Here is an 18,191-nt window from a genome sequence, read left to right as displayed (position 1 = left end):
TAGCTGTAGCAGTAGCCAGAGTCACTTCAGCACTGAGTACAGTGTCCCAAAGGGCAAGCTACATATCCAGTGTCTGAAGTACAGGAACAATTAATCGGGCTTGGGGTTTTTTAGTGTGTTAACCTGAACTTTAGAGGTTTGGGGTTTGTTTTTTTTTTTAAAAAAAAGTAATACAGGTGAGTGTGTGCATAAAACTTGAACCTGTTTTCTTCTTTAAAAGAGTATAGTAGCATAATAGTTCTTTAGGAAAGCATTATATACTGTAATTAAACACTCATGAAAATGCAGAATTGCTGGCTTTGCAAATTCCTGTGTTCTGTTGTTCATAGAATCATAGAATCATTTAGGTTGGAAAGGACCCTTGGGATCATCGAGTCCAACCATCAACTCCACTCTACAAAGTTCTCCCTTACACCATATCCCTTAACAGCACATCTAAATGAGTCTTAAACATATTCAGGGATGGTGACTCCACCACCTCCCTGGGCAGCCTATTCCAGTGTCTGACCACTCTTTCTGTGAAGAACTTTTTCCTAATGTCCAGCCTAAACCTACCCTGTTGCAGCTTGAACCCATTCCCTCTTGTTCTATTGCTAATTACTGTGAGAAGAGACCAGCACCAACCTCTCTACAGTGTCCTTTCAAATAGTTGTAGAGAGCAATGAGGTCTCCCCTCAGCCTCCTCTTCCTCAAACTAAACAGTCCCAGATCCTTCAATTGCTCCTCATAAGGTTTATTCTCCAGGCCCTTCACCAGCTTCGTTGCCCTCCTCTGCACTCGCTCCAGCACCTCGATATCTCTCTCATATTGAGGTGCCCAGAACTGGACACAGTAGTCAAGGTGTGGCCTCACCAGTGCTGAGTACAGGGGGACAATCACCTCCCTACTTCTGCTGATCACACTATTTCTAATACAAGCCAGGATGCCATTGGCTTTCTTGGCCACCTGGGCATGCTGCTGGCTCATGTTCAGCTGCTTGTCAATTAGAACCCCCAGACTTTTCTGCCAGGCAGCTCTCCAGCCACACTTCCCCAAGCCTGTAGTGATGTGTGGGGTTGTTGTGGCCCAAGTGCAGGACCCAGCACTTGGCCTTGTTGAAGCTCATACCGTTAGCATTGGCCAATTGGTCCAATCTATCCAAGTCTCTCTGTAGAGCCTCCCTATCGTCATGCAGATCAACGCTCCCGCCTAGCTTCGTGTCATCTGCAAACTTGCTGATGATATACTCTATGTCCTTATCAAGGTCATCAATAAAGATGTTGAACAGAAATGGTCCCAACACCGAGCCCTGAGGGACACCACTTGTGACCGGTGGCCAGCTGGATTTAACTCCATTGACCACCACTCTTTGGGACTGCCCATCCAGCCAGTGTTTGGTCAAGCAGATTGTATGCTCATCCAGGCCACGAGCCGCCAGTTTTCCCATGAGAATTCTATGGGGGACAGTGTCAAATGCTTTTTGAAAATCTAGGTAGACAATGTCTGCAGCCTTTCCCTCATCCAATAATTGGGTCACCTTGTCATAGAAGGAGATCAGGTTCGTCAGGCAGGACCTGCCTTTCCTAAACCCATGCTGACTAGGCCTGATCCCCTGCTTGTCCATTATATGAGTTGTAATGGCACTCAAGATGATCTGCTCCATGACCTTCCCTGCTACCGAGGTCAGACTGTTTTTTGGGTGTGTTTTCCTCCAGTTATTACTGCACTCTGATTTCAGTAGGCTTTCAGATTTGCAAAAGGTCTTTGAAGCTCCTGATCATAAACATGAGTTGCAATGTAACAGTGGCTTCCCTTGCTCAGATTCTGTCCTTGTGTGCAATAGTTAGCTTGGATATTTTGTGTGTAAACTGGACAGGTGTTCATCTCAAGACCCCAAAGATTAAATCTGCCTTCATTTCTGTTTAAAAAATAGAACATGCTCTGCCCCCTTCCGTAATTGAAAGAACCATATTAAGACAAAACTGTTTTATGGGTCTTCTAAATGCTATGTAAGGAGATGTAACATGGGAACGCTACACTTCCATATGCGAAGAAAAGCTGAAAAAATAACCAGACAAAACCCATGAGATCATGAGATAGTTGTGCTACTTTTGAAAGAAGTTTGTGAATAAACACAAAGATGGCTTTCTACAGAATTAAAGTAGACTTGGCACAAATTATCCCAGTTTTCAAACCTGTAAAGAAGGTATGATTCAAGTGTGTACCTAGTGGTGCCTGCTTAAGGCTCAGAGTAATTTTGTCTTAAATCTAGTGTTTCCTGTGCATGTGCATCTTATAGTAGTAACCTCCTCCACCTGGGGCTTAAGTCTACAGTGAATAGTCTTAGAATATGTGTCCAAAAGCTACACTTGAATTGGAGTCTGTCCTTTTGTAGAAGGGAATTATTCACTTAGATCTTAACTGTAATTTTAAAGTAATTCCAATAAAATAGCTACAGTATGAAACTTTGTACAATACTTATTAGCATTATGGCCTGATTTCTTTTTTGGTTTTTTGACCACTGAGAATTTCAATGCAAACTGAGCTAAACTTGATAAAGACCTCTCCATAACACTGTGGTAACATTCTCCCTCTCATCTCCTGCAATGGAGGTCTTGAATTCAAGTTTCATCTGTGGAACAGAACTTAAAATAAATTTTAAAGGTCACTTTAGTTCTTTGCAAGCTGTTCCTTTCTTGGGATTTACAATAGCTTGATGAGAGAACATCTGTCTGAAAGGATATAAGCTGACTGTCATACAAAGGAATAGTGTTAGAAAATAGCAAATTTAAATTGTGCCAAGGCAACTTTGGTTAATGAGCTGTCATGGCTCATATTCTACAGCTAAAACTAAAGAACTGAATTACATATATTAGGGTACTGATCTTCAAAGATACCATTGGAATAGTATTTCCATTTCTGGCTTTCAAATGTGAGAACCATGGTATTACCTGGTTCTAAAGACATGAGTAGAGTTAGCAGTAGGGCATGTTAGCTGCTTTTGTGTAGTTTTATGTTGGTTATGACATTAGTAGTCCCTTTTTAGCTTTTCCAGCTTTTTTCCTCCAGTGCTCTCTGTGTAGAAGCTCTGTCTTTGTTCAGCAATTTCTTTATTTCTCCTAGTAAATGTCATTACTTTGTGATCTCTTAAGAATATCTCTTAGACTAAGTTTGCATAGAGCACGTCCTGGAGGTGAGAATAGAAACAGCCTAGTGGACCTAGGTTACAATGTGCTGAAGGCTGACATCTCATCCTGTCTATTCTTGCTCTGCCACCTTCTTGGTCTTCATCTTATCGAGCAAATGCAAATCGGTGATTTTAATCAAGGAGTCCTTGCAGATGGACTCTGTGTCCAGCACTACTTCTTGATTGTCTCTTCTTTTTAATGAAAGCATATTTAAATCTTTTGTAGGCAATGAGAATCAGTCTACTACTTAGAAAGTATTATTCAGTGCTAAAGGGCAGAAATTTGTGCTCCTCACATAAGAAAACTAAGAAAGTGAACGTATGGCACTTGAACCTGTCAGGAAAAGTGCTGCTGTATTTGGTTTTATGCAGCTTCTTTCTAGCAGGCTGAATGAGGGCCTGCCCTGTGAGTAATCAGGCAATGGGTATCTTCTGCCTCCAAACTGAACAAGAAGCTGAATGGCTTACGTAAAGCTGTAAGATAGTAGTATTGACAAGCAATGCCTTTTTTTTTTCCCTTCTGGCTTCTGGAGACAGAAGGTGGTTTATGCCTTTCAGCCAGTTCTTTCTGAAGTATGGTTTTGCTGAAGAGAAGACAACAATTTGGTGATAATTCTTAACTGTGTTCTTACTGTGAGCAAGGGTAGCAAAAGGATCTGGAGACAGCTAGTTAAAATCAGTCACACTAAGGTTCATCATCCTTTTTATTTTTGGTGCTTGGAACTGGGTGTGTTAGTAATATTTTCCCCCAGACTCAAAGCACTTGTAGCCACTTATGTGACTCGGGCCGCTGTACCACTGCAAAAGGCTTCTTCCTGTTTGTCATAGGTATTTCTGGCAGGATTTGTGGTATGGAAGAGGCACAAATATAGAACCCCTGTTTCTTGTCCTTTGCAAACAGCTTGCCTAATTCCACTTCTCATTTGAACTCTAAAGCCTGTCTCGGAGTGAGACAAAATTGGAGGAGACCAACTGGATCAAATCTAATTGACTGTTAAGAGCATTTGCTGCTATCACATAATACTATCTGGAAAATTACTAGGATTCTCTTCCTTACTGCTTCTATCAGTAGCTCATTACAGAGTGCTTTTTTCTTTCCTTAGTATCAGAAACCTAATTTGCAGACTAAGTACGTGTAATCTTAAGACCAGTTTTAGACAGTTTGTTCCTTAGTCTTAAATACCTGTTCTGTTTATTCCTTAATTGCTTTTTGAAGTGTATTTAAATTGATTTTTTTCAAGCTTCATTTTGGTACCCATGTTCCATACAGAAATTTCTATTTCCTGATCATTCTGATATCTCAGCTCTTTGTTTACTTGAAGGAAATATCTTCTTGTGAGCATAAGTGATGAGAATTATACAGGTGAATTATTTCAGGTGAAATGTCCTCTTTTATTTTACAGTATTATTGAACTAAATTACCTCCCTTGTCTGCTAAGCATTTGGATTCTGAATGGAGGCACAAAGTCTGCATCTTCTTGTGTTCTTTTTTTATTTGTATGGAATTGATACGGGGTTTATTGTTCATAGGTTTTTTGTGTCTTGAAATCCACAATTCAGGAAGAATGTCAACCTGGCAACCTGTTGAAAGCATTTTTATGCTATTGTGTACCTCTAGCTTTCAGTTTTTTGAAAGTGGAAGGTAATGTTTTTATGTTGCTGTGACCTGAGCTTCAGATATAAAAACAGATCTAGCTTTTTAATATAAAAGACTTGGAAAAACTAATAATGCAAAAGTTTGGATGGAAATTTCTACTCCATAGGGTCAGAATTGCAATTCAGTGATATCTGCCAACACATTTTCTTCCATGTGTATCTTACGGCTATGACCCTAATTAATAATTTTGAGTGAATCCCATCTTTTCTTATCTTTGAGATATTTTTAGGTAATTCTTCTTCCCCTCCCCAATTCAATTGGCCAAGTTTGAAAAACATCTTGGATGCCAAGTCAAACAGCTGAAACTTAAGTAATAAGAGAGAGAATCTGCCCCTCTCCCTTCTTCCTCTTCATCAATCCATCCAGATGATAGCTTGTCTGAGGGAACTTGTAAGTGTTGTGGGGTGTTTTTATTTTATTTTTAAAATCTGTGTTATCATCAATCTTGCTTTATCCATGCTTGCTTTTGAAATTATGGGCATCTTTTTGAATTTTTCTATGATTTTTTTTTCTAATTGACTTTCTTCAAGGTTTAGATAATCCATAATACAAATTACCTCTGTGACCCTCCAACCAAAAAATGTAGAACTTGGAGGTTTGCAGCATTTTTGCTCAGTTCTTAAGAGCGGGAATGACTTCATGAAAAAGAGAAGTTCCAGTTGATGCTGCTCCTCTGTTTTTTACCAAGTGTGTTGCTTAGATTGCTTCCAGTCTTACTGTGCTGTACGTGTTAAATGTGTACAAGTAGAACACGATAGAAATGTGGAAGCTGTACTGACTGCTTTAGATTTTAGTATTGAATAAGGCTGTTTCTCTAATGTGATGTATTTCCCCTGAGCTGGGACAGCTGTTTATTCTTTCCTTTCTCATCAGTCCCAGCAGCCACTGGAAGATCTGGATGCTAAACTGAGAAGAACCCTTAGTCCAGAGACCGTTCCAGTGACATCTGCTCCTGCCTGTGTATGTTTGCAATGTTGGCAGTTTAGTAGTCTTGAAAAACTTCACTGTTTTCTCAAAGTCGTGCTCTTGGGTCACTGCCTTTAATATCGCTACACTAGTCTTCAGACTTTTAAAAATAGAAATGAAGAGTCACCTTCCAGTTTGTGGGACTGAGTCAACCAAATTAGGAAAAATCTGTATGTTGCAATAGATTATGTACTTCCTGAGGCTGGTTTTGATGTTAGTTTCTTAATCCAGCTTTTCTGATGATATCATTAATGTCACCAAACTAGAAGGGGAAGTAACAGTGGAATAAGGGGAAAGAGCACTAAAACAAGCAGTATGTAATCTGTCAGTCTTAATTTGGGAGGGTTGTTTAAAGAGTGGATCTGATATTTTAAAAGGCTAGAATAATAAACTTAAATACAAAATGAAGGTAATGATTGACGTTGATCTCCAAGTGGCTACTTATGCATTACTTCTGCAGAGCAAAAGGTGATGTTCTGCTGACAGCCTTGGGGTCACAAGACATGCAAAATCTCCTGCTGATGTTGCTTGCTTTGGGGGTTAAAAACGCTTGCATTCGTCTTGTTGTGGGTCATGCTTTGACTCTGGTGGAAAATAAGAGATTATGTAATATGCAGTATGGTGGATTTGTTGGCATTCAATCAAACTGCTGATTCTTTTAATTTAATTTTGTTTTTGTTTTCCCCCTCGAATCTGTAGTCTGTGCCCTCAGTGGCATCTACAACGGTTACCGGGCTGGTGTCCACAGCAACACAGTCTCTGAAGGATGGTAAGACAACCTTGATTGTTTTAGATGGTTTCCTAAGCATGGAGACATAATCCAAAATTGAACAGATTAGCAATTTGGAAGGACATAGTGTTTTTTAGTAAGTCATACAATGGCAATTTCTTGAGGATCATACTAGTTTTTAGTAACTACAATGAAATTTTCCACTGTAGGACAGGAGAGGGGAATGATGTATGCATATTATAGCAACTCATTTAGGATTTAAAGATGTCCAAAATGCTGCATTAAGACTTGCAAAGAATTTGCAGTATGCTGCTAAGGTACAGCTTCAGGATTTGAAGGAACTGTTTTCTGTCTTGTGTTATGTTCTTGGCAACAACAGTAAGACTTCTCATTTTGCGTTATCATGCCGTGTTCTATATGGATACCTCTTCCTAACCTGAAAGTGTTTCCTTTCTATTTAAATAGAGAAATGAAGGCTAAACTACTAAAAGATTAAGAAAGGTAGTAGGAAAACCAGGCTCCCTTCTAGCTGCTTTGGAACAACTGAAGGTTGACTTGGATGATCAGCAATTGAACTCTGAATGATCAGTGACTTTTAAATCTAGATGAGTTCAACTGGGGGGGGGGGGGGGATGGGGACCCCCAACAACTGGCAAAATAGCCTGAGACTTTCCTGTCAGTATTTTCCTAACTGTTTTAATTTTAGAAGTCATCTTCTTTTAAAATAAACTGTTAATGTGGTACTAAAACTATTTCTGAACTATCTAGTAAACATTATTTAACTTGCATGTGCCTCTGAAGTTCAATGACAAACCTTCAAAAGCTAATAAAACCAGGAGGAAAATAAATATTCCCATTTTGGTATGTCAGTAGTGAACTATACTGTAGAACTCGTTTGTCTGCTAGAAAATGAGTTGGTTTTTGCCTGCTAAAGTTTAGAAGGTAAAAGTAAACAAACTGAGAAGTTGCTTAATAAACAACGGCAAGCTGTCCAATAGAACTGATGTAAAAATAGAATGTTATTTCTCAGCTTTGTAACCTTATACTGCCAGTGCATGCAACAACAAAATGAGGAGCTGACACCTAAGAATCCAGCTCTGAAAGCTTCAGATAGTCTGCTTTGAATAAGTGTGGTTTATAGCATTTCTTGAACTTACTACTTTACTACTTTTTTTTTTAATGAATTGTCCCCAGTGTTTGTGAAGTTTAGGTTGTCGGTGTGGGTATTGAATTAAAATAAGCTTTTTCTTACATAAATTTCAGTTCTGTTTTTTAATTCTTTGGCTATTTCACATCCCTGTTTGAAATCAATGTGCTTTTTCTACTGTTATCTAAAAGTACACTTTTAGCAAGTGTACTGTGCAGTGAAACTTTATAGAAAAATACTTGATTTCAACATTGTAGTTTGATATTCTATATAGTAAAGTTGAAAAAATAGATTGGGTTCCATGAATCCAAAGGAATTAACTGGTAGTTGGGTTTGAAGTAGACAAAAAGAAATGCTTGGAGTTCAAATAATTTGTTGCTCGTTTTCTTCTTAATCGCATTCTCCTTTTCCTTAGCTTCAGCATCAAGCGGTGGAGAGAGCAGTGCTATGGCTACCGCAGCAGGAGCCGGGGTTCTTAAGATGGGACGGTTTCAGGTAGGAGATGTTAAACTGATTTGGTTGTTAATAGAGGATCTTTGCTGAGCAGTCCCTGGGTAGTCCCAGCTCTGTCTGCCTCATGGCAGGCTTTCCTGTTGGGAGAAAATCTCCCTGTTGAGCTTGTGAATGCAGTGCTTTGTGCAGATGCTGTTTTCATTCCGGGCAGAAATTGCAGGTCTAGAATTGTGGATACAGCACTTCATCATTACAGACCTTAGCTGTGTAACTGTTGGCCTTGGTCTTTAATACTAGCTGCTTTTTGGCTAACAGTGCTCGGATGTTCACTGTATTAGGTCCTGCTTGTGAAGGAAGTCTCCTCTGAATCGGTTATGTCTCTTGGAGTTAATCCTCCAGATCACTTAAAAAGTACTATTTTGTGTGGGAGCGAGTTGCTTAGAGGGAAGCAGTAGTTTGCTTTGTGGCATACCAAGGAAACTGGTTATTTTCCCCTTAAAGGCACCTCATTTTACTCCTAAGGTAAATAAAAGCATCATGTTAAGGAAGAACTAAGAAAGTCTGCGTGATTGCATTTCTATTCTAGGTATCCGTGGCTGTGGATGATGTGCTAAAAGAGGGTGACAAACCTGAAACTAAGCCGGTGCAGTTTGAAACCACCTCCGCTGATTCTTCATCTCTTTCTGGCAGTAGCCCAGAGAGTACGCTGGTAAAGCAGTCTGGCAGTCGGAAAAGTGAGGCTGTCACTGACTCCTCTTTGGATGTGGTAGATGGCATTCCTCAGACAGTTCCTGTGCTGCAATTACCGGCAGATGTTGGTCAGCCTACTAAGGTCGGGCGCTTTCAGGTAACAACAACAACGGATCAAGTGGGGCGCTTTTCGGTGTCAAAGACTCAGGATGAGGTCAGCTGTGCGGAGAAAGAGCCAATGACTCTTCCTCTCTCTGTGGACTTGGAACAAGTTGCTTCTTCAGCTGCAACTCCGAAGAAAGAGTTGGAGTCAAGGCAGTCCCCCCACATGAACGGTCCATCCTCAGAACCGGAGGCTGCCTTCCTGAGTGGGATGGCTAAGGATTTGGATGATGGTTCAGGGAGCCCAGACTCCCTCCAGCCCCTGGGGTCGAAGATCAGCCTCCCTGTTCAGAGCCTTAGCAACTCATTCAACTCTTCCTACATGAGCAGTGACAATGAGTCTGATATTGAAGATGAAGACTTGAAATTGGAACTCCGTCGGTTACGGGAGAAGTAAGGCTTTTTTTCCTTGTGGTTTTATGCGAAATACAAGTAACAGGATTAATATGAATTTCATCTGTACTTTACTTTTCACCTGGACACCAGGTGGTGTCAGTCACCAGGACCTGGTGTCAGTGTTTATGTGGGAAGTAAGATTCTGTAGTGGGAAAGCAGTACATAATTATAACAAAAAAGGTATATACATGTTTGCTGTGCTTCATTTTCTGTCCTGTAACCTTGTTGCATGTGTCTATATGTAGATTGATTGCTGCACTGTGGATAAGACTGCAGATGTATAGAAGCTTTTGCATATCACTGAAGTTTAATAGTGGGAATAGTGGTGTCTCATTTGAAAATGACACTCAACTCTCTGCATTTCTAATATGCACTTATGGCACATCTAATGGGTCTCTTTTCTGAAGAATCCTTGTTGCCTTAGAAAAAAATTAAAGTCAAGCAACGTGATCTACTGATTTATTTATACTGGAGGTTGAACACTTCTTAGGGCAGCTAGCAATTTTAAATCTTGTGTATGCAACTGCTCTGAAAACCTGAGGAAATACAAATGTAGAAATCTCCAATGCCATATGTCTCAGAGAATGAGTAATCTAGCTGTTCCTGTAGCATTTTAATGCTGAATGATTTGATCTTCTACAGTAGATGTATGTTGTTGTTTGTACTTCCGTTTATCCTGGTATTATGATTACAATGTTGGGAACTTTGTGTTGGAATTCTAGCCAGGGTTAGGGCAGAATGGAAAATGGCAAGGGTCTGCCATGTGCATTTGGTGTTTATTTGTGGAAAAGATTTATTTCCTCCTTTCTTAAATGTTAATGGGAGTTTGACCAAAGGACCTAGTCAAGCTTGACTGGAGGGGAAGGACTGTATGCGTGCGTGCATATACATACAATTTTTGTAAGTCATGCTCTCTTGTAACTTGTTAGGCACCTTAAAGAGATCCAGGAGCTGCAGAGCCGCCAGAAGCAGGAGATTGAGTCACTATACATGAAATTGGGAAAGGCCCCACCTGCAGTAATTATTCCCCCAGCTGCACCCCTTTCTGGAAGGAGGAGACGACCTACTAAAGGAAAAAGCAGCAAGTCCAGTCGTAGCAGCTCCCAGGGAAATAAGAGTCCTCAGCTATCAGGTAAGACTCTCTTCAATTTTTTTGAGTAGATAAAACAGACAAGGTACCATCTCTCATTCTTAGATCTATGTCTGTGTCTCCGTCGCTCCGCCTTGTCTTTTGGAGGGGGTGGGTGTGTGTGTGTCCCAGTTCCTCCACCGCCTGGATTACTACATCATTTTTGAAATTGCTTTTGGTATTTGGTCTTGCTTCTGGCTTTTGTAATCTTGTGAAAGATGCTGTTACATTGTTCTGTAAGAGCAGTTTTAAAGTTGTGATTTGTGTTTTTTAGAGATTAGTTGTAGGGCTCTGATAAGACCAGTGTAAATTTTACAGTGTGGGGGGAAAACTGTGATTTATTTCTTAATCTTTTGCTTTTTTTAAGATAAACTGCTCTTGTTGCCTTCTGAAACTGATTTTTGCAGAATGGGGCTGGTCTCTTCAGTCATCTTCAGAGGCATTTTTTTTTCTACTTTAGTAGTACTAAAGCATGGTACTATCAGTGTCCTTCTACTTCAGAAACTTAGACATAATTGGTGAATGTTGAAGTAGTGATTTTTTTTTTCTAGTGGATTTGCATTGGTTTTTGTACTTAGAAATTGAGAAACAGTTTCAATTGTCAAGGCTTCCTTTCTTACTAAAAATTTTTACAATAAACAGAACTCAGAAAAATAGTTCTGTTTACTGTTTGAATGACATGGGTGTCAGATGCTTGCTGGGTAACTGTAGATGTCTCTCAAATCCTGTAGCATTGAGTAAACAATATTGGAGGGCCAGGACTCTGAGCAGGAATATTTGTTACTGCTTCCTGCACATTCACTTTGGTAATTCCACGTCATGCTGCAATTTCTGTATCCAGTCACCCTGTCTGCTCAATTCTGTTTTGTCATATGATAGGAGAGCTATGTGTGAGCATATGATGGTGAGCTAGCACAGAGTTGCCTGAAAATTTAAGTAAATAAGAATTTTTTTTTTGTCTTACTGCTTCCTCAGAAACTGGAGTAGTTCCCCCCCCTCTGTTGCCTGGATTGTCATGCTTGACCAGAGGATGATACCCTTTTTTTTCCCCCTCCCATCACAGCATTTTTTCTTGTGTCACTACTGTAATCACTGCCTCAACTGATTGAGTTACTTGGTAGCGACTTCACTCCTAGTAAACATTCCAGACTAACTTTCCTCTGTGTTTTTTTTTTTTTCTCCTGTTCCTTGGGAACAATGACAGAAGCTTCAAAGATGATGAGGGGAAACTGAAATGTTGAACAACTTCTTGCCTTCCTTCTTCCTCTAGGCAATCTGTCAGCTCAAAGTGCACCGTCAGTCTTGCCCCCACAGCAGACTCTTCATCCTCCTGGTAGTGTGCCAGAGACTGGGCAGAACCAATTGTTACAGCCCCTCAAACCTTCACCTTCTAGCGAAAATCTCTACTCTGCCTTTACCAGTGATGGTGCCCTTTCAGTACCAAGCCTTTCTGCACCAGGCCAAGGTAAGACTTTAAATGGAATTAGTGTTGAGACTTGCACCTTGGTTACTGGTGAAGGAATGATCAACTTGATGACACTTCATTTTTAATACATAACATACAATATATTGGTGGTCTCCAGGCTATGCGTGGAGGCTGATATGGGTGTGTGTTGTTTTTTTTTTTTTTTTTGCAACTAGATTTCTACCTTCTCACATAAGTGAAGTGTAGAGGTTGAAGTAGTGAATATATAGCACATGGCCCTGTCTGCTGTAATGAAAGCATCAAGGAGAAGACAAAGAGTGCAGTATGGTGGTGGCAAGCAATGTTCTGCTGACATGGGGGAGAGGTGTTGGCTGAAGGGAGGAGGGGACAGATGAATTTGGGGAAGGGGATGCAGAAGAGCTTTGGAGTTAACATAATTGAAATGGTAGGAAATTTCTGAAGACTCAGAGTCCTTCTAGACTTCCAGACTGTTTTGGCTGTTTCTGCCGATGGAATTGTTAACAATAAAAGGTAAAATAGGCTGATGATGTGCTATTGTGAGTTAAAGAATTATCCTGGAAGGGAGAGTTAGCGTAGGAGGATGGAATGGTAGGAATACTAAATGGTTCATTTACTCAAGTCGTGGATTGATTGTTATTAGTTAGTATGTTATCAAATAATTTCTCAGACACAGCTCTGATTTATTTGGTAGGGAGGGCTTTTTTGCTTGCCATTCATTTGGGGGATGATAGCCTGTAGCTTGATTCTTTTACTTTTCTGAACTTAGCTGTTGCAGGTTTTTTTTTTCCCCCCCTTGAACATCTTTTTGAAAAGCTTTGCCATAGACTGATTGAACATATCAATTCTAATGAATATTTTTGCTGAAATTGGAGAAGTACAGACAGAAAATGGAAACAGACTTTTTGGAAGAATTTTCTATAGAGGTTTTTGTCATCAACTGTTTCAAGTATTTTGGAGCTGCTTGAATCATCTCCCTGTATCTATAGTTGTGCAGTACCTTTTATAATTGGATACTTTTGCCATGATTTGGTTTTCCTCTAGATTGCAACCTTACTTTTGGGTTATGTACTGGAGAGTAGCACTGCAAACTTGGCCTAATGTCTGGAGGTATTGGATGGAGTCTCTTCACTCCGTATATTGTCTACACACTCTTTGGTTCACACTTTGAGGCTTATTCTTGTGTGTCATGTTAATGCATTTCACCCTTCCAACCTCAAGTTGCTAACATCTTGTAGTGGTGTTTCTGTCCCTTCTCCCCTCCTTTCTCTGTTCTTCCCGTTTTTGTTTTCTCACAGGCTGTGCGAAGTTTAACTGTGCATCTGAGAGAGTGACGTTCAAGCCTGGTGGCAGGAGGACCCGATTTCTGAGTACGCCCTGCTTGGCTCTTTGTGTGTAACACCTTTACTCCTTCCTTGTCTGTTTTTTGTTTTGTCTTTTTTGTTTTTTGTTGGTTTTTTTTTTTTCTGCTGCTTGGATCTGTTTCATGCAGCCCATTCTCATCTACCACCTTGTATTCCCTCCCATCCCATGGCTCAGCTGAGCTGCTCTTAGCACACCTTTAGAAGTTTGGGTTCTCGTGTTAGATATTCTCTGTTGTTAAACTCGCAATAACAAGCACTCATTTTATCTAAGCTTTTGGTGGAAACTTTTTCAGGACAGTTCAGTGAAATGACAGAAACTGGGGAGAGTTAGCAAGTTGTGGGTGCACAGGCATTTTCTTTTGGCCTGCCTTAGTAATTAGGCTTCAGCAATGTTAGCTGACATGAGGCTTGGAGGGGAGGTGGTCTTTCTAGTGGAACAGCGAGAAAGATTTGTTTTCCAGATTATTCCTTTGTTAGACACTACTGTAACCGATGGGGGGGGAATACATTGAATTCCTCCAGCAGTATACTTATTGTGCAAGTTGGATGTGTCTTTTTGTGTGTTCTCAGCACTAGAGCTGATTACAGAGGCATTGATACCACCTGTAGGCAGTTATATTGACTACTTATGTTCATTAGCAGATGGATAGTTAAAGATTGAAGTGTTGAGGTTTTTAAAAATACTTTGAGAATATCGGCAGGCAAACTCAAAAGATCCTTATCTACTAATGGGCCCAGGTTTAGAAGTTCTTATTGCGAATTGGAGATGCACTAAATGTGCAACAAATAGCAGTAAAGGTGGGTAAATAGACATCTTCAGACATCCTATCAACCCTCACGAGTTACCTCGCAGCCCTTTTCACACTCCTTTGTACTTACGCTAGGGCAGATTTACAAGAGAGCCTCAAACTTCTGATGTGATTGAAGTAATGATACGCTTGAGCCGAGGCTGCTGATGTGATGCTTTTTATTGGGAGTGCTGCAACATCTCCTGTGCTGCTTCTGCTGGCTGGACCCTTTAAATGTCCGACATTTGTTTCCCACCCTCTGGAATGACTTGATATGAGAAATCTTTAAGTGCTGTGAAGAGACCTTCAGTTGCTGCACTGCGTGACGGTGCCACGCATCTGTCTCGCTACAGTTGGCAGTAGCATGGCTGAGCCGGAGAGCTGTGCGGTGGAACTAGGCCTGACCTTCTGCAGAGACAGCTGCAATGCCACCGGCTCCATCCTCTGAGAAAGGAGTGAGTCGGAAGGAGGGGACACTTTTTTTCCTGGCTGTTCAGTTTTGCAATGATACCTCTATCCCACTTCATTGGATTTGTGAATGCAAGTACTAATTGGCATTTAATTTTTCAAATTGAGCAGCTTTAAATGTTTTAGGGGTTTTTTTTTTTGCTAGGTATACTAATGTGCAGATGTGCGCTAACTGACATCTGCAATCTCAAGATTTATGGCTCCTTTCTTGGAAGAAGTTAAATTCTTACCAAAGCTGACTCTAAAATCATCTTTAGTCTGGCCTGTCCTCTTTTGGCATAGGGAATATAAAGAACAGCCATTCCTTTCTAGAATTGCCAATGAACCGAATATATGAGATTATCGTTTATTTAGAAGGCCTTAGCTTGCTGCAAATTGACCATCGTCTTACTATGGGAGTACTTCGGCATGTATATCTCCTGCTTATGGGACTGGTGCTAAGAGAAATGGATTCTTTTCGAAAAGTGTGTTGTAGCTGTCCTGTAAAAGCAGGTAATACTTGTAAAGGCATGGCGCAGCTTGGCCTGGCATTTGGCTTATTGCAGGTCGCTTGCTTCCTGGAGTCTTGTCCTTGAAATGCTCTTGCAGACTGTTGTGGACAGTGACAACTGGAGAAGATGCTGGGTTAGAATCAGCGGTGTTGAGGAAACAGTGCAGTAATTGATGCTTTTAAATGTGCAGCTGGAGAAACAGAGTGATACAGCTTGGCAGGGAATGTCTGAACTATTCCACGGATCTGAGAAAACAGGGTGGCAAACAAAAGCACTTGACCTATCAAATAAATCTTTTTCATGTTGTAAACCGGTTGAACTTTGATAGTTGTAAAATGCTTCCTGTGTCCTGACAAAAATGGAACATGTATTTGCTTTTCCTTATGTGATAACAGCCAGTTTTGACAGTAATGTCTCCTGACATTCTTCAGGATGGTTTGGGAATTCTGAAGAACATATGTAGGAGGCTGGGCCTCTTCTCTTTCTCAAAGTACAGCTGATTCAACTGTCAGACCAGTCTTTGGGGTTTTTCCTAGAATGTCCCAGTGGTGACTACAGGAGCCCTGCTGTGCCGTGTCCTCTGTTTCTCACCAAGCTTTTTGTATTGTTTGCTGATACTAAACATTTCTCACTGTTTCTCTTATCTTTAACAAATTACTCTCTCTTTGTGCTTCAGGGAAGATGGTGAAAAAAGTCTGTCCTTGCAACCAGCTCTGTAGTAATTATCTTATTTCTGTTATCTCCGATTCCTGATTGTAAAGCTATTCATCAGCTTTTTCTGGTCACTGAAGCCTTACCTCCCTGACTCTGTCTCCAGCACAGCATCTGTCTGTCTATGTTATGCCCTCTAATGTGTACTCTGTCGTTGGTATATTGAACAGTCTGGCTACTACCCTTGCAGACAAGTGGAGGCAGGCAGAACCTCACCTTCACTGTGTTACTCTTTGCTCATCGCTAACGAGAGCGAATTGAGCATCAGGGTCAGTTGCTCGCTGTAATGTGCTGGAATTGTACCTCTGAGCAGCTGGTTTGTCTACAGATCTGATGGGGCTTCCCACCTTAGTGACGGATCCAATTGCAGACGCTCCTTCAACATTTTAAAAGAGTAAGCGTAAGCCATCAGAGCTCTCCAGCGTGTCTCCCAAAGCAAGAGAAGTTTAGAAAAGCCTGTGTGCGCTCATGTCACTTAAGATTGTTTTAAAGGTGTCTTTTGACTGCTGGCTTATGGGGGAAAAAATAAAAGGGCAGAATGAAGGCATTATAGGTAGCAGGCTGGAGAGGGAGAAGCTTGTTTCACTTCAGATCCTTCATGTCAGAGCAGAACTGGGGACGGCTGCTGTGACCGAGCAGGAATGTGGGGGGTTGTTTCCACTGAATGCTATAAGTTGAAGCACTTCCTCTTCAGACTCTTCTGGATGGCAGTTTCTGCAGGCGGTGACTACCTCAGAGCTAAAATGTGAAATTCCTGAGAAGTCATTTTTAAAATTGACGTTACATGGGAGCTTTAGTAATTGTATAGCGCACCTGCAATGGTGTAGGCTGGTCCGCCTCTGTCTGCGACCTGAAACAGGAGCTCCCTAGCAAAATCACTTCTGGAGACAAAGCTCTGGCAACCTCCCACCTTTCCCACCCTGAACCAATCTAGTCCTTTTCAAAACACTCAAACTTTCCTAAACGATCTTTCCCGTCTGCAGATGAACGCACTATAGCGTATATACCTTGATTAATTCCCTCCCCTCTGTGGCCTGAGGAAGCTCTCCAGCAGAGGTCCAGGATCCTGGGTTGTAAGCTGTGCGCTCACTGATTAAAGTGGAAGTGTGACATGTCAAAAGCAGATACTGGCCATCTGAAGAGGATGAAAGCGAGTGTGTCAATCCCTGCATGAACCCTCATGGTGGAATGTGACTGTTACTGGTTTTTGGCAGCTCCACCAAGTACCTCTTTGTTGCTTTAGCCTCATTTGTCTTTAATTTCACCTTTCACGCCATTGCTCTTATTTAATAACTGTGTTCTGAGCCCTTTACCCGTGATGCATGCTTAAGGTTCATGTTATTTCACTGTAGATTTTCCTCGCCGCCTTACAGAGTGTTTCTAATACTGTTCCTCTGAGCTGCAGCTGCACCCCCTGGTCAGGGAACCTTATTCTTTCTTTTCCGTGTGTAGTGTTGCATGTGTCTGCCTGCCTGTAACAACTGCTGCCCCACCTGTGGGCACCTAGACCGGGAACCACTTCCATGCTTGAGCTGGACCTGGTGGGAGGGATACGTATCCTTCCCTCCTCAGCACTACTAGAGGCAGTAACACTTTGCTTATTTGTCCTGCATAGTAAGTACGTCACCTTCCTAATTCACTCCTCAATACGAAACATTCCTGCAGGGGTTTGGAGCCAGTTCTTTTTTTGATAACGGTGGTTGCAAGGAACGTGGCTGATAGCCAGAGAAAGCGGAACAGGTGAAGTTGCTGTCAGGCAAGAGGCAGTGACTCCGTCATTCGGCCTTTGCAATAGAGAGATGATTTTCATTGCTGGCATCTTTGATGTTCTGCTTTTAATGAGTTTTCTTCAGAAATGTCTGCCATAAACTCGGGCTTTCTTGGATTTCCCAATTGCAGTCTTCCAAGTGAGCGGGTAGAAATGTTTGAGGAACTTTGAGAACCAAGTAGGCGAGGATGTGTGCTTGGAGGGAGTGCTGGGTTCAGCACTGCAGTGGCCAGATTCTTACATTGTTGTTGGGCTTTGTACTAAAAGGATTTGAGAAAAGTAGACTCGTTCTGCCTTTACCACGTCCTTCAGAAAAGCCTGCCCTAGTAGTTAACCATCGCTTCCACATCTGTTAATGAGGATACTTGGCAAGACTGCTGGGAATTTTAGGATACTTGATAATATACAGTTTCTTTGATTCCTGCTGTGAGGTCTGCCTTTGAAAGACTTAAATATGAGTGCAGTTGCTTGTTTATAAGTGTGAGGGGGACAGTGAGGCTATCCAAAACAAAGCTTCTAGATTTGTTTTTTTTTTTTCCTGCAGGATAACGTTCAGCAAATGTTCTATCAGAACCAAAGCCTGGTGTGTATGTGAAGGGTTTTTTGTGTTCTTACAATCAGCCCGATGAATAGGGCAAACTTGTCAAAGCGTGTCCGAGGA

General features: G+C 41.3%; 1 protein-coding gene across 10 annotated transcripts in view; it reads left to right on the top strand.

The window, feature by feature from the left end:
* Positions 1 to 18,191, top strand: part of WNK1 (WNK lysine deficient protein kinase 1) — a 107,265-nt gene that overhangs the window by 85,034 nt on the left and 4,040 nt on the right. For 6 of the 10 annotated variants that reach the window (XM_054184975.1, XM_054185052.1, XM_054185024.1 and 3 more), the window contains 8 exons: positions 5,697 to 5,783; positions 6,489 to 6,558; positions 8,082 to 8,161; positions 8,706 to 9,364; positions 10,297 to 10,499; positions 11,767 to 11,961; positions 13,239 to 13,331; positions 15,728 to 15,769. In XM_054184975.1, the coding sequence (XP_054040950.1) occupies positions 5,697 to 5,783; positions 6,489 to 6,558; positions 8,082 to 8,161; positions 8,706 to 9,364; positions 10,297 to 10,499; positions 11,767 to 11,961; positions 13,239 to 13,331; positions 15,728 to 15,769 (1,429 nt within the window). The remainder of the gene's footprint in view (positions 1 to 5,696; positions 5,784 to 6,488; positions 6,559 to 8,081; positions 8,162 to 8,705; positions 9,365 to 10,296; positions 10,500 to 11,766; positions 11,962 to 13,238; positions 13,332 to 15,727; positions 15,770 to 18,191) is intronic. The other 4 variants (XM_054184994.1, XM_054185014.1, XM_054185004.1 and 1 more) reach the window with 4 other exon arrangements.

The sequence above is a fragment of the Rissa tridactyla genome, chromosome 1 (assembly GCF_028500815.1).
Source record: "Rissa tridactyla isolate bRisTri1 chromosome 1, bRisTri1.patW.cur.20221130, whole genome shotgun sequence".
NCBI classification, from domain to species: Eukaryota; Metazoa; Chordata; class Aves; order Charadriiformes; family Laridae; genus Rissa; species Rissa tridactyla.
Note: the sequence above shows the minus strand (reverse complement) of the source record. Positions and strands in the feature narration are given on the sequence as shown.